This window comes from Rhincodon typus, chromosome 13 (genome assembly GCF_021869965.1).
Source record: "Rhincodon typus isolate 14 chromosome 13, sRhiTyp1.1, whole genome shotgun sequence".
In the NCBI taxonomy this organism is placed as follows: Eukaryota; Metazoa; Chordata; class Chondrichthyes; order Orectolobiformes; family Rhincodontidae; genus Rhincodon; species Rhincodon typus.
The window spans coordinates 72,563,960-72,579,701 of NC_063344.1; the positions used below are offsets into that span (position 1 = coordinate 72,563,960).

Sequence of the window (15,742 nt, forward strand, 5' to 3'; positions counted from 1 at the left end):
CTAAGTAGGGATGTTAGCCGACGTTCAGTGTCATTTGTGACTCTTCAGGTACTGAAGGAATCCATGTTCAAATGCAACAAGATCTGCATAATATCCAGCTTGGGCCAACAATTGGCAATACTGATTTCCAACAACCACAACCATCTTCCTATGTGCCAGGTGAGAATCCAACCAGCAGAGAGCTTACCCCTTGATTCCTATTGATTCCAGTTTTGCTCTGGTTCCTTGATACCACGGTCAGTCAAATTCGGCCATGATGTCAAAGGTTGTCACTCTCACCTCACCTCTGGACTTCAGTACCTTTGTCCACATTGGAAACGAGGCTGTAATGAGGTCAGAAGCTGAGTAGTCTTGACGGAACCCCAAAATTGGCATCATTGAGTAGGTTATTCTATTGGTACTATTGATGATATCTTCTGTCACTTCACTGATGATCAAGTGTACTGATAGAGCAGTAATTGGTCAGTTGGATTTGTTCTGCTTTTTCCGTACAGGATATACCTTCACAATTTTCCTCATTGTCGAGTAGATGCCAGTGTTGTAACAGTACTGGAAGAACCTCGCTTGGGGAGTGTCAAGTTCTTGAACACAAATCTTCAGTGCTATTGCTAGAATGTTGTCTGGGCCTATAGCCTTTGTACTACCCAGTGTCTCCCAGATATCATGTGGCATGAAAAGAATTGGCTGAAGGACTGGTGCCTGTGATGCTGGGGACCACTGGAGGAAGCCGAGATGGACATTCACTTGACCCTTCTGACTAAAGATTGCTGTGAATGCATCAGTCTTATCTTGATACGTTGGGCTTTTCCATCATTGAGGATGGGGATATTTGTGGAGCCTCCTCCTCCAATGAATTGTTTAATTGTCCACCACCATTCATGACTGGATATGGCAGGACTGCAGAGTTTAGATCTGATGCATTTGTGATATCATGGATGCTTAATATCAAATAATATCATTATGTCCAGGGCCTTACTTTCCTGTTTCTTAATACTACAGAATACAGCCCTTAGAAAGTATAAACCACAAGAAGACCTTAAAAACTATAAGTGATAATAGTTGTAAATATTTACCTGACCTTACCCTACTACTTACCAATCAGGTCTATCCCTTGGAACCTCTAATCTTGCAGAAAGGTAAGACCGCGCCAGTTTTCCTGGGATGTCATTTTTTTTTCTGCCGAATGAGCAGGACACTCTGCTCCAAGGCAGTGCTGACTGCAAGAACGTCTTCCGTCTAAGAGGTATTTCACAACTCAATAAGAACTGAATATGACTATAAATTGTTCCATTGAGGAGGAAGCACACTAGCAAAGGATACACTGTTGGTTGGTAACCAGTGTGTAAGTATTGTGTCAAGGAGCAAAAGCTAGTGAAGAACCTAAAACAATCACTATCACTAGAAAAAAGAAATGGGAGAGCCAATGGGACAGTTCACCATGATTGACCAGTGCCTCGATACTGGTGATATTGGCTGAGGAGAAGACGCTCACGTTGTTATGCCTACACTGCCAGTGGGTAGGCCGTGCTGGTGATAACTCCCCAGGGATTTGAGGTGTCCGCAGTGCATAGTCCATGTTTCTGATGCATATAGAAAATGGAGAAGTGTCTGTGCAATGATGCAGCCCTACTTGACTCCAGTCTGCATTCCTGTTGGGGGTCTGTGGTGGATCTGCTGGTGAGGATCAAGGCTTGCATGTCAAGATGCAGCAAGTGGAACTAATGGTGACGTGTTTCTGCTAATTTGAGGAGAATATTCCACAATCCCGCTCATTTCACAGTTTTAGAGGCATTTGTGAGCTCTAAGAAGGCCATGTGCAGAGGTTAAAGCTGTTTCCTGCACTTTTCTTGGATTTGTCACGCACTATAAACAATGACCACTGTGTCTCTTGATAGGCGGAAGCCACATTGATATTCAGGGCGAGATTCTTTAGCCACTGTGAGAAGGCAATTGAGGAGGAATTTCATGATATTCTTTCCCTAGGCAGACAATCCCTCTATAATTTTCAACAGCCGGACCTGTCTGCTTCCTTGAATGTGATCTCAATTATGATGTCTTTGAGATCAACATGCTCCTTTCCTTCCAGACAAGGGTGATGAGGTTGTGGATTTGTGTCAAGAATGCCTCACCACTTTATACGAGTGTTTCAGTGGAGGTTCCATCTTGGATTGCTTTAACAACCGCCCAGTGGGTTGGAGGTGTGATGATATGGCAACAGATAGTGTTGCAAGATGATGTCAAGAGCACTTGTGTCGAAGGCTGCAACTTGGTTGAGGATATCATCAGCCTCAAACTCGTTACTGCTTTTACTGCCTCTTGGTCTTTGAATAGATCTCCATCATAGAATAGAATCATAGAATCCCTACAGTGTGGAAACAGGCCCTTCGGCCCAACAAGTCCACACCGAACCTCAGCGCATCCCACCCAGACCCATCCCTCTATAACCCACCTAAGCTACACATCCCTGAACACTATGGGCAATTTAGCATGGCCAATCCACCTAACCTGCACATCTTTGGACTGTGGGAGGAAACCCACGCAGACACGGGGAGAATGTGCAAACTCCACACGGACAGACACTCGAGGCTAGAATCGAACCTATGTCCCTGGTGCTGTGAGGCAGCATCACTAACCACTGTGCCACCGTGCTGCCCCGAAAAAAAAATCTCCTTCTTTGGCTTTCAGTGGAGTAGGTCCCTGGGTATTCGGACTGTCGATGGCATAGATAGTGCTGAAGATGCTGCACACACTGTTGTTCTTAGTGAGTTGCTGAATCTGCAATGCTGTTTCCACCCACCATTGCTCTACCTCAGCCTTCGATTACCTGTAGGCTTGTTTCCTCTCTTGTGCATTTTGATGGAGTCTGGAGTGCCAGTTCAAGAAAGCCTTGCGTTTGCAGCCTAGGAGATCCTGGATCATTCTCATTGAGCCATTCTTGGTATTTCCTGGTCAAAAGGCCAAGCATCTTCACGCAAGTATTGACTGTGGTGACTTTGAGGGTGGACCAGGTGCTGTGGGCACTCTGAGCCTCTGGAATGATGGTTTTAGCCAATGATGGCTGTGGGGTTGAGGGGTGTCTTTTTTATCAGGTTCTTTGAGTGCTGCAGCATTGAATCTCCTGCCGCTGAGATTTTTCTGCCTCTGCTGGTTTGGAGCCAGGTTTATGTGGCTGGTAGAGCAGATTACTTGATGGTCAGTCCAGCAGTTGTAGTTTCAGGTCGTGGCACAAGTGAGGTGGACATCTTTGCAGTCCCTTGCTCGAACAGTGATGTGATTTATTAGACTTCAATGCTTGGAGCAGTGCTGTTCCATGAAGTCTTGTGTTGGTCCCTCTTTTATAGAGTCATAGAGATATATAGCATGGAAACAGACCCTTTGGTCCAAATCATCCATGCTGACCAGATATCCTAAATACATCTAGTCCCGCATTTGGCCCAAATCCCTCTAAACCATTCCTATTTATGTACCCATCCAGATACCTTTTAAATATTGTAATTCTACCAACCTCCACCATTTCCTGTGGCAGTTCATTCCATACATGCACCACTCCCTGCATGAAAAAAAAATCACCCCATACGTCCCTTTTAAATCTTGCCCTTCTTGCCTTAAACCTATGCACTGTAGTTTTGGACTCCCCCTGCCCTGGGGAAAATACCTTGTTTATTTATCCTATCCATGCCCCTCATGATTTTGTAAACCTCTATAAGGTCACCCCTCAGCCACCTCCACTCCAAGGAAAGTAGCCTCAGCCTATTCAGTCTCTCCCTATATCTCAAACCACCAATCCTGGGAACATCCTTCGACATATTTTCTGAACACTTTCAAGTTTCACAACATTCATCCTATAGCAGCGTGATCAGAATTGTATGCAGTATTCCAAGATTGGCCTAACTAGTGTCCTTTACAACTGCAACACGACGTCCCAACTCCTATACTCAATGCACTGATCAATAAAGGCAAGTGTACCAAACAGCTTCTTCACTATCCTGTCTACTTGCGGCTCCACTTTCAATGAACTATGAACCCTGCACTCCAAGATCTCTTTGTTCAGCAACACTCCCCAGGACCTTACCATTAAGTGTGTAAATCCTGCCCTGATTTGCCTTTCCAAAATGCAGCACCTCACATTTATCTAAATTCAACTCCATTTGCCGCCCATTGGCCCATCTTATCTAGATCCCGTTCTACTTTGAACCGTCTTCGCTGTCCACTACACCTCCAATTTTGGTGTCATCTGCAAACGTACTAACCATACCTGGTATGTTCACATCCAAATTATTTATATGATTGACAAAAAAGCAGTGAACCCAGCACTAATCCTTGTGGCACACCACTGGTCACAGGCCTCCAATCTGAAAAGCAATCCTGCACCACCACCCTCTGTCTTCTAGCTTCGAACCAGTTAGTTCTCCCTCTATTCCATGTGATCTAACCTTGCTAACCAGTCTACCATGAGGAACCTTGTTAAACACCTTACTGAAGTCCATATAGATCACGTCCACTACTCTGCCCTCATCGATCCTCTTTGTTACTTCTTCAAAACATTCAATCAAGTTTGTGAGACACGATTTCACATGCACAAGCCATGTTGACTATCCCTAATCATTCCTTGCCTCTCCAAATACATGTAAATCTTGTCCCTCAGGATTCCCTCCAACAACTTGCCCACCATCGATGGCATGCTCACTGGTCTATAGTTCCCTGTCCTTTCCTTACCACCTCCTACCTTAAACCCAACCATTTGACAGTTTCACCTTAGGGAATAGACTCTAACTGTAGGCCCTATCCATGCCTCTTGTAATGGTATATACTTCGATCAGGTCATCCTGCAGCCTCCAATGCTGTAGCGAAAAGAATCTAAGTTTGTCCAACCTCTCATAGCTAATACACTCCAATCTAAGTAATGTCCTGATAAAACTTTTCTGTACCCTCTCCAAAGCCTCTATCCTTCCTATGGTATTTCCATTTTCAGGGAGCTATCTATTTGGAACCCAAAGTCCTTCTGTATGTCATTGCTCCTAAAGATCCGGCCATTTATTGTATACTTTCCTCTTCAATTTGACTTCTCAGAATGCATAACCTCATATTGTCTGGATTAAACTCCATATGCCATTTTTTTCACAGACCTTTCCAGCTGACCTATATTGTGCTGCATCCTATGATATCCTTCCTCGCTATTTAGAACTCCAACACTTTTCATGTCTTCTGCAAACTCACTAATCAGACCATCAACATCTTCATCCAAATCATTTATATACAGCAAAGGCCCCAGTACTGATCCTTGAGGAACACCACTGATCACCGCTGGTTACAGACCTCCAGTCAGAAAAAAACGCCCCTCTTTAACTACCCGCTGTCTTCTATGACCTAGCCAATTTTCATAGAATCCTCAGTGTGGAAGCAGTCCATTCCATCCAGACCCAGCCTCCTACCCTATCCCTGTAACACTGCTTTCCCCATGGCTAATCCACCTAGCCTGCACATCCCTGGACACTAGAGGACTATCTAGCTGACCTGCACATCCTTGGAATGTGAGATAACAAGATGTAGAGCTGGATGAACACAGCAGGCCAAGCAGCATCAGAGGAGCAGGAAGGCTGACGTTTTGGGCCTAGACCCTTCTTCAGAAATTTCTTTGGAATGTGGGAGGAAATCGGAGCATCAGGAGGAACCCCACGCAGACAGTAGGACAATATGCAAACTCCAAGCAGTCTCCAGAGGCTGGGATCAAACCCGGGTCCCTGGCACTGTGAGGCAAAAGTGCTAACCACTGAGCCACTTCTGTATCCAACTTGCCAACTCACCATGGATTGTGTGCAATTTAATCTTCTGGACCAGCCTACCTTGTCAGATGCTTTAGAGAAGTTCATGTAGGCAACTCCACTGCTTTACTATCATCAATCAACCTCATCACTTACTCAAAAAACTCAATCAAGTTTGTGAGACAAGACCTCCCCTGGATAAAGACTATTCATCATAAGTCCATTCTTCTGTAAATGCAAGTAAGTCTTGTTGTTAAGAATCTTATCCAATAATTTCCCTGCCACTGATCTAAGGTTCACAGGCTTATAATTTCCTTGATTATGCCTATTGCTGTTCTTGAACAAAGGAACAGCATACGCTATTCTCCAGTCATCTGTGACTTTGCCAGCAGCTAAAGAGGATATAAAGATTTCTGTCAAAGCCCCAGAAATCTCTTCCCTTGCTTCCTTCACTATCTCATCAGGCCCTGGAGACTTATCTACCTTAATGTTTTTCAAGACACCCAATATCTTGTCCTTCTAATATTAACATGCCCCAGAATATCAACAAAGTCCTCTCCAAACTTACCATCATTCGCGTCTTTCTCTTTGGTGAATATCAATGTGAAGTACTCATTAAGGATCTCACCCCCTCCTACACTAGCTCTTAAGCCATACTTTCAACTCTATTATCTTCCAATTTCTGGCGTCACTAGTGCATGGAGTAATCCCAAGATTTCAAACCCGCGAAGTCCTGCTTTTCAACTTCCTATGTAACTTCTCAAATTCCCTTTGCAGGACCTCATCTCTCTTTCTGCCTATGTCGTGACTACCAACATGGGCCACAACCTCTGGTTGCTCACCCTCCCCCTTCAGAATATCCTGTGCACACTTGGGCATCCTTGACCCTGGCACCAGGGAGGTAACACACCTTCCTGGAGTCTCATTTGTAGCCACAAATGCCTATCTGTGCCTCTGACGAGCCCCCTATCACTACTGCTCACCTACACTTCACCTCTCCCTGCTGTACAACATAGCCAATCATGGTGCCGTTGATTTGCCTGCTGCTGTTGCTTTTCCCCTGAGAGGCCATCCCCCTCCACAGTGTCCTAAACGGTATAGACAACAAGGTGGAGAGCTGGATGAACGCAGCAGGCCAAGCAGCATTAGAGGAGCAGGAAACCTGACGTTTCGAGCCTAGACGCTTCTTCCGAAAAAGAACTACTATCTCCTAAATGGTATATCAGTTTGAGACAAGAATGACCACAGGGGACTCCTGCACTGGCTGCCCACGCTTACTCGTCTTCCTGGTGGTCACCCAATTCTTTTCAGTCTATGTAGCCCTTACTGGTGATGTGACCAATTCGATAAATGTGCTGTCCACGATGTTATCAGCCTCATGGATTCTCCATAGTGAGTCCATCCACAGCTCAAGGCACTCCATGCAGCAAATCAGGAGATGCAGCTAAACATGCTTCCCACATGGTCACCATGGACACTGGAAGTGCCCTTCAATTTCCACATATTGCAGGAGGATCTTTGCACGGGATCGAGTTCTGCTGCCATTTTGAACCTTATCAACCATAAACAATATACTAGGAACTAGTTACACAACCTTACTCATCACTCCCCAACATCAGATTTTTCACTGTTGCTCTCTATTCCTAACAGACTACAACAACAAAAGGAAGTACTTTTTACTGTTCTCTCCCTCCTGACACTATTTACTCAGTCTCTAGACCTGGCTCCTGAGCAGCCAAGCCTACACACTTTTTGACTTGTGACATCACCTCCAGAGTTCTTATTCTGGATTCAGCTCCACTCCCATCACCTCTCTGCCTGACCTTGTTCTTCGGTATTTATCCAGTAGCTCTTGCTGCTGCTCGCCTCCCAATAAGCTCTGCTGTGCTATGCTCTACTCCCAACACTACCGCTCAGACTGACCTCGCTCTTCGCTAATTATTCTCAAGTCTGTATCTGTTATGACAAGGTGATGTTCGTCAGGAGGATTCCACTGAAGTTCATTTTCCCTATGCCTTTCTTGTATAGCATGTCTTTCCAAAACTTGTAACCTTCCCATCTCTGCATTGAAATCACCAAGGAGAATCAACTTGTCTTCATTGGCAGTGTGGCACAGTGATTGGTCAAGGCTGGTGTAGAATGCCCTCTTTAAAGTTTTCGAGAAGATTTGTAGCTCAGGTTGTGGATGAGATTGTAGACATGCTTATTGAGCTGGTGGGTTTGGTCGCAAATGTTTTGTCACGCTGCTAGGTAACATCGTCAGTGCGCCTCTGGTGAAGCATTGGTGTTCTGTCCTGCTTGTTATTTAAATGCCTCAGTTTGTTGGGGTGTTTTGTACTGCTTCCATTTCTGTGTCTCACTGGTTTGTACACAGGGTCTAATTCATTATGTTTGTTGATGGAGTTCTGGTTAGAATACCAGGCCTCTAGGAATTCCCTGGTGTGTCTCTGTTTGGCTTGTGCGACTATGGATGTATTGTCCCAGTCAAATTACCCCTTTGTCTCGTCTGTCGCGACTGGGGTCAAAACTTAGGCATTTACAACTTCTGGGCTAGGGTAAGCCATAAATTCATGAGATACTCACTTACCCTCCAAGGAGGATTCACTGAAATGTCCAACCAGTTTATTTCTTACAGCGAAGACGACCCCAAAGAGACAGCCAAAGTTCTGAGGAAGGGTCACCAGATGCGAAACGTTAACGCTGTTTTCTCCTTCACAGATGCTGCCAGACCTGCTGAGCTTTTCCAGCAACTTTGTTTTTGTTCCAAAGAGACAGCATTCTCCTTCTGGTTTACATCTCCAGAGGGAGATAGCTTTACCTTATTCTTTAAGCTGGCCTTCTCCTGCCAGTTGTATGTCAGTCAGTGTGGCGATTTCAACATTGTAGTTTTGGAGTTCCCAGGCCATGGCTGCACTTAATATGATGCTATGTAAAGGTTATTACATAAGGAAAGAGGTCGTGGAGTTGGCATTGATGTGTTAGGATGGGTAGAGTTCTAGCTAACAGGAATCAGAGGGTAAGTGGATCGTTTTCAGGATGACAAACTGTAACAAATGGAGTACCGTCAGGATCTATGCTGGGGCCTCAAATAATTTTTTGTTATTGTTATTGTTTCAAAATCAAATCCCTACAGTGTGGAAGCAAGCCATTCGGCCTATCGAGTCCACACCATATCTCCAAAGAACATCCGCTTACCCTGTCCCTGTAACCCTGCATTTCCCATGGCTAATCCACCCAGTCTGCAGATCCCTGGACGCTACAGGGTAATTTAGCATGGCCTATCCACATAACCCCCACATCTTTGGACTGTGGCAGGAGACCCATGCCGACAAGGAGAATGTGCGCACTCCACACATTTGGTCGCCTGAGGTGGAATAAAACCCAAGTCCCTAGCGCTGTGAGGCAGCCATGCTAACCACTGTGCCACTAATTATTTATGGTCTCCATCAATGACTTGTGTTACAGACAGTGGAGAAAAGCAAACTGAACTTGATAATTCTTCCAGCCTTCTAACCATTGATAGAGTGCTTAAAAAAGCTGCAATGTACTTCCCAAACCCTGATTTGGAGATGTCAGTTTAAAAGTGACATCGAGTAAACTCCCTAAAGACAGGGATATGATTTATTCTCACAGTCACCCCCGAAGCATCTTCACAGCATCACATACACAGATTCATGTGAATGTCAGAGTCTAGTAGAAGGGTTCCTTCACTCAGCAGTTAAAGTTCAGACAAGTCCAAATGGCTGAAGACAGATGTTGCAAAGCTTCTTCGAATTTGATGATGATGCTCATGGATTGAGACCAGTTTACTTTCCAACACAAGCATTTTTCCAGAAAAAGGTTTCAAGGAGGATTTAGCTTTCACACTGGAGTGTGTTTTTGTGTCTGGTGGAGTCAATCTCGCTCAAAGCTTAGAGACGTATAATTAAAATTCTTCAAAATGCAGAGGAGTTTTGGACATATGACGTGAAATATTGTTGAGTCATTTAGATTAAAGAGTTAGTTTCTGTATCTGGTAAAAATCCATTGAAACTTGATACAGATCTTGGCTTTTGGTACCTCGGTGTGCCTGATGAATTTCAGTCCTGGTTTGTTATTGGTCTAGGTTTGCAGATAAAAGGTCTGCACTGTCATTTTGTCTCACTGGGTTTGCAGCATCCATTCAGTTGATAGGTGAAAAAATCCATCAGGGTGATTATCTAGCTTTGCACTTACTGTTGAAAGTTTCTAGACTGTGGCCAACTTGTGAAGTGTGATCTGTAACAACCATTTTGAGTCCAGCAAAATCCATTTTTACTTGTGCAGAACAGTTCAGTTTTTCACAACTTATAATGCACTTCATCTCTCGTGGGCACGGCATTTGGGAGAAGAATAAAAGCAAAATGCAGGAACAAAAACAGAAGTTGCTGGAAAAGCTCAGCAGGTCTGGCAGCATAGAACATAGAACAGTACAGCACAGTACAGGCCCTTCGGCCCACGATGTTGTCCCGAACTTTTACCCTAATCCTAAGATCTATCTAACCTCCACCCCTACCTTATACTATCATCCATATGCCTATCTAATAGTCGCTTAAATGCCCCTAATGAGGCCGACTCCACTATCCTCTCCGGCAATGCATTCCACGCCCCGACCACTCTCTGAGTAAAGATCCTACCTCTGACGTCTCCCCTATATCTACCTCCACTCACTTTAAAACTATGTCCCCTCGTAATAGCTACCTCCACCCTAGGAAAAAGTCTCTGGCTGTCCACTCTATCTATACCTCTGATCATTTTGTACACCTCTATCAAGTCACCTCTCATCCTTCATCGTTCTAAAGAGAAAAACCCTAGCTCTGTCAACCTTTCCTCATAAGACCTTCCCTCCATTCCAGGCAACATCCTGGTAAATCTCCTCTGCACCTTTTCCAATGCTTCCACATCTTTCCTGTAATGAGGTGACCAGAACTGGACACAATACTCCAGATGTGGCCGAACCAGACTTTTGTATAGCTGGAGCATAACTTCACGGCTCTTGAACTCAATCCCTCTATTAATGAAAGCTAACACACCATACGCCTTAACAACTCTATCCACGTGGGTGGCAGCTTTCAGGGAACTGTGGACATGAACCCCTAGATCCCTCTGCACCTCCACACTGCCAAGAATCTTTCCGTTAACCCTGTATTCTGCTTTCAAGTTTGTCCTTCCAAAATGAATCACCTGACACTTTTCAGGGTTAAACTCCATTGGCCACTTCTCAGCCCAGCTCTGCATCCTACCAGTGTCCCTTTGTAACCTAGAACAGCTGTCCGCACTACCCACAACTCGACCCACCTTCGTATCGCATGTGTGAAGAAAAATCAGAGTTAGTGTTTCGCATCCAGAGACCCTCACAACAGGGTCACCAGACCCAAAACGTTAACTCTGATTTGTCTTCACAGATGCTGCCAGACCTGCTGAGCTTTTCCAGCAACTTCTGTTTTTATTCCTGATTTACAGCATTCACAGTTCTTTCAGTTTTTAATGAAAGCAAAATACTGTGGATAATGGAAATCTGAAATAAAAATAAAGTGCTGGAGAAACTCAGCAACATCTGTAGAGAGCAGAGCATTTAACATTGAGATTGATTCAAAGAGTCATATTGGACTCAACATTATCTCTGTTTCTCCCTCCATTGATGCTGCCAGAGCTGCTAAGTTTCTCCAGCCCTTTTTTGTATTTGTGTGAAGAAACTGACTTACTGTCACCAAATCTGCTAAGAACGCAAGGATAGGAAAGCAAATTGTAGGAAGTAGGAAAAAGTCTGCAAGGGGATATCAATAGTTTGAAAGATTGGGCAAATATTTGGCAGATGGAATATAATGTGGGAAAATGAGAGATTGTTGACTTTAGCAGTCAGAGTAGGAAAGCAGAATATTATTTAAATGAAGGGAGATTACATAATGCTGTAGTACAGACGGATTTAAACATCTTTGTTTATGAATCATGTACATGCACATAGGAGCCATGATGTAGAGATGCCAAAGTTGGACTGGGGTGGACAAAGTCAGAAGTCATACCACACCAGGTTACAGTCCAGCAGATTTATTTAAAGTTGCAAGTTTTCGGAGTGCTGCTCGCTGCTCCTTCGGGTGAACTGGAGTGGTGGGAGGCGCATAGGCACAGAATATATAGGCGGAGAGATAATGGCAAGATATTTCCAGGTAATTGAGTGTCAACAGATAAGTAGAGATAGTGAGATTAGAATGTCGATAGGCTGAATAATAAGTGAAGGGATGACCTATGAACTGAAATCTGCTATGAGATGTGGTTCCAGGTTGTCTTACCTGGCAAATATCAAAGCAGATCTCCTAGTTTTGTAGGAGTGCAGGATACCACACCTCAGCAGCTACAGGAAGTGGTTGAGCTTATGGACCTGCGCACCTTTGGTTTGGTCGGAGGGAAGCAATTATCAGACCTCTGGCCTGGGTGCTCTGCTGTGAGGATGCAACTTCACCATCTCCGAAGTTAAGGAAGTGGTGAGCGGACGTCTACTCGGAGCAGATGTTATGAACAGAAATGTTCCGCTGAAACCAATTAACATGTATGACCCGGTGGTAAAGAGTGAACGGTTGGCTGTCCTACAGCAGCTCCCACTGCTGCTGGCAACATCCAGGCCAGTCATTCTGGCCAGAGACTTAAACTGTATCATCCAGAGGAGCAGATGACAAACTGGCCACCATGCCTAGATTCTTAATAAAAACCGAAAGAACTGCGGATGCTGTAAATCAGGAACAAAAAACAAAGTTGCTGGAAAAGCTCAGCAGATCTGGCAGCATCTGTGAAGAAAAAAGCAGAGTTAATGTTTCTGGTCCGGTGACCCTTCCTCAGAACTCCGCTCCATCTACAGGAGTGCTGAAGACGTCGTGCAGCTTGGTGACCTTAACCATTTCAATCAAGATCTAGAACTGAGTTCTGAGGAAGGGTCACCGGACCCAAAACGTTAACACTAATTTTTTCTTTACAGATGCTGCCGGACCTGCTGAACTTTTCCATGTCTAGATTCTTGATGGAAATGGTTAAGGTCACCAAGCTGCACGACGTCTTCAGCACCCCTGTAGATGGAGCACAGCATTGTTTACACCTGGTCGTGGCCAGACAAGTGTGTCAGCTCAAGGACAGACTTGCTGTTTGTTTCCCGCACATTCTCGGTCAGATCCATTGATGTCAAGCCGGTGTTCTTCACTGCCTACTGCCTCCTGTTTGCCGATTGTCACCTGCGGGATAACCAGTCGAACATCGAGGGAGTGTGGCAGCTGAGCGTGGAACTGTTGATCTCAAAAAAACATTAAGGAGCTCAAAAGGGTTTGTACAGGTTGGAGAACCCTGAGGCCCCTATTCTAGTCTCCAGCAGACTGATTAGAATCAGTCAAGGGGAACATCAAGAGGTTCTTTACCCTCAAAAGTGATCAGAAGGTGAGAGAGAGATGGGGAAAACTATCCAAACTCCAAAAAAGCATGTAGAACCTACTGCTGCTGAATGTGGTCAGAGTCAATAAGAGGACCTCCAAGGGGTGAAGAGCCAGCAAGCCTCCAAGGTAATCTTCCAGTCTAGGATCAGCACTGTGGAGCAGGATTAGATGTGCTTGTGTTCCTCGAAGATGCACAAGGAGAGCTCTCTGCTCAGCAGCCTGAATGAAGATGATGGCTCGGTAACTCAATCTGACATCCTGAGGATCAGCAAATCCTTTTATGCCAGACTGTATGACACACAGCTCACAAGCAGCGTGGCCTCCCTGTCGTTCCTGTCATCTAACACAGAGGTCTTATGCACCAGTGCGCGGGAGAGGCTGGACTAGTCTTTATCTCTGAGTGAGCTGACCGAGGCCCTTGAGTCCTTAAAAAAGAATAAAACTTCTGAAAATGACTGCTTACTGGCTGAGTTGTATTCAGTTCTGTGGAACTTGATTGTCCAGGACCTGCTGGAAGTATGTGACACTTCGCATGTGCAAATCCGTGAGGAAAGGTATCATCACTCTCATCTACAAGAGGAAGGGGAAGAGGGAGGAAATTAGAAATTGGCTACCAATTTCACTGCTGAATGCAGATTACAAAATCATGTCTAAGGTCATTGCCAACAGGGTCAGGCCTGCTCTGGGATTGGTGATTCACCCCAACCAAACCTGGGCTGTACCAGGCCGAATGATCTCTAAGAGCGTCATGCTGGCCAGGATATGATCGTCTACATGCACAATAGTGGAGTGGGCATTTGCCTCATTAGCTTGGATCAGGAGAACAGGATATTGCACACCTACATGTAGGTTGTGATCTCCTAAATGGGCTTTGGGGAGGGAATATGCAATTAGATCTGACTGCTCTACACCAATATTAGTAGTGTGTGGCATGGTGGCTCAGTGGTTAGCGCTGCTGCCTCACAGCGCCAGGGACCTAGGATCAATACCACCCTCAGGCGAATGTCTGTGTGGAGTTTGTACATTCTCCCCGTATCTGTGTGGGTTTCCTCTGTGTGCTCCAGTTTCCTTCCACAGTCCAAAAACATGCAGGTTAGATGGATTGGCCATGCTCAATCACCTGTAGTGTGCAGGGATGTACAGGTTAGGTGGAGTAACCATGGAAAATGCAGGGTTACAATGATAGGGTGGGGAGGGGAATGGGTCTGGGTGGATGCTCTTTTGGAGGGTTGGTGTGGACTCAATGGACCGAATGGCCTGCTTCCACACTGTGGGGATTCCATACTTGTAGTGCAGTCTCAAGCAGTAGGCTGAAATCAGAAAGCTTCCCAATCAAATTTGGAGTCAGACTGGACTACCAACTCTCTTCTGCCTTGTTTGTATGTTTTATAGGGCCTTTGGCCGAGTCCATCCGGAAGTTTGCGAGCCTGAGAGGGGTGACTATTGCAGGCAGCGGAGACCTGAAGGTCAAAGCCTCCTTGTACATGGATGATATCACTGTTTTCAGCTTAGATCCGCTGTCAGTGCGCAGACTCATGCGTATCTGTGACCACTTCCAACTGGCCTTGGGAGCCAGAGTAAATCGCAGCAAGAGCAAGGCCATGTTCTTTGGGAACTAGCCAGCCGATCCTTTACCCTTTTCATCGTCAGAATAGATTACCTGAAGGTGCTCAGAACGTAGTTCAGAGGGGCTGGGGCATGTGCAAAATCTTAGGAGGAGCGCAATGCCAAGATGAAGCAGAAACCAGTCTTTTGGGAGCACTGCTCCCTCTCCATTGCGAGTAAGAGCCTGGTCATCAAGTCTGAGGCACTCTTTTTTGTTGTATGTGGCGCATTCCCCCAAACCTGCGCTGTTGCAGTTACCTGAGCCATCTTCTATTTCATCTGGAGGTCTCAGATACCCAGTTCTGATGAAGGGACCCAACCCAAAACGTCAACTTTCCCGTTCCTCCGATACTGCCCGACCTGCTGTGTTCCTCCAGCTTCACACTGTTGACTTTGACTTCAGCATTGGCAGTTCTTGCTATCTCTCAGATAGGCCATGTCCACAGAGACACCATGTACAAAGCTCTGGATGAGGGGTAGGGAAGAACATACCCAATGCTATCCTCATCTGATGGCTACTCTTGTGTGTGGTTGCATCAAGCTGTGCATAGACCCTCGGTTTGCAAACACCAACTCTTGGAGTTCTTCGAAGAGGTAACCGAGAGGATAGATGAGGATAGGGCAGTGGATGTTGTCCGTACAGACTTCAGGAAGGCTTTTGACAAGGTCCTGCACGGCAGGCTAGTCATGAAAGTTAGGTCGCATGGGATCCAGGGAGAGCTAGCTAATTGGATTCAAAATTGGCTCAATGGTAGAAAGCAGAGGGTGATGGTTGAAGGTTGTTTCTTGGATTGGAGGCCTATGACTAGTAGTGTGCTACAGAGGTCAGTACTGGAACCTTTGTTATTTGTTATTTACATAAGTGTTCTGGATGTGAATGTACAAGGCATGATGAGTAAGTTTGCGGATGATACAAAATTAGGGGGTATCGTTGATAGCGAG

The 15,742-nt window shown here is 45.3% G+C and overlaps 1 protein-coding gene across 8 annotated transcripts in view; it reads left to right on the plus strand.

The window, feature by feature from the left end:
- ryk (receptor like tyrosine kinase) overlaps positions 1-15,742 on the plus strand; it is a 259,214-nt gene that overhangs the window by 166,528 nt on the left and 76,944 nt on the right. Inside the window, exon 13 of one of the 8 annotated variants that reach the window (XM_048604449.1) lies at positions 1,103-1,136. The exons of the other annotated variants lie outside the window; for them this stretch is intronic. Coding sequence (XP_048460406.1) covers positions 1,103-1,136 — 34 coding nt within the window. The remainder of the gene's footprint in view (positions 1-1,102; positions 1,137-15,742) is intronic. 8 annotated transcript variants of the gene reach the window in all.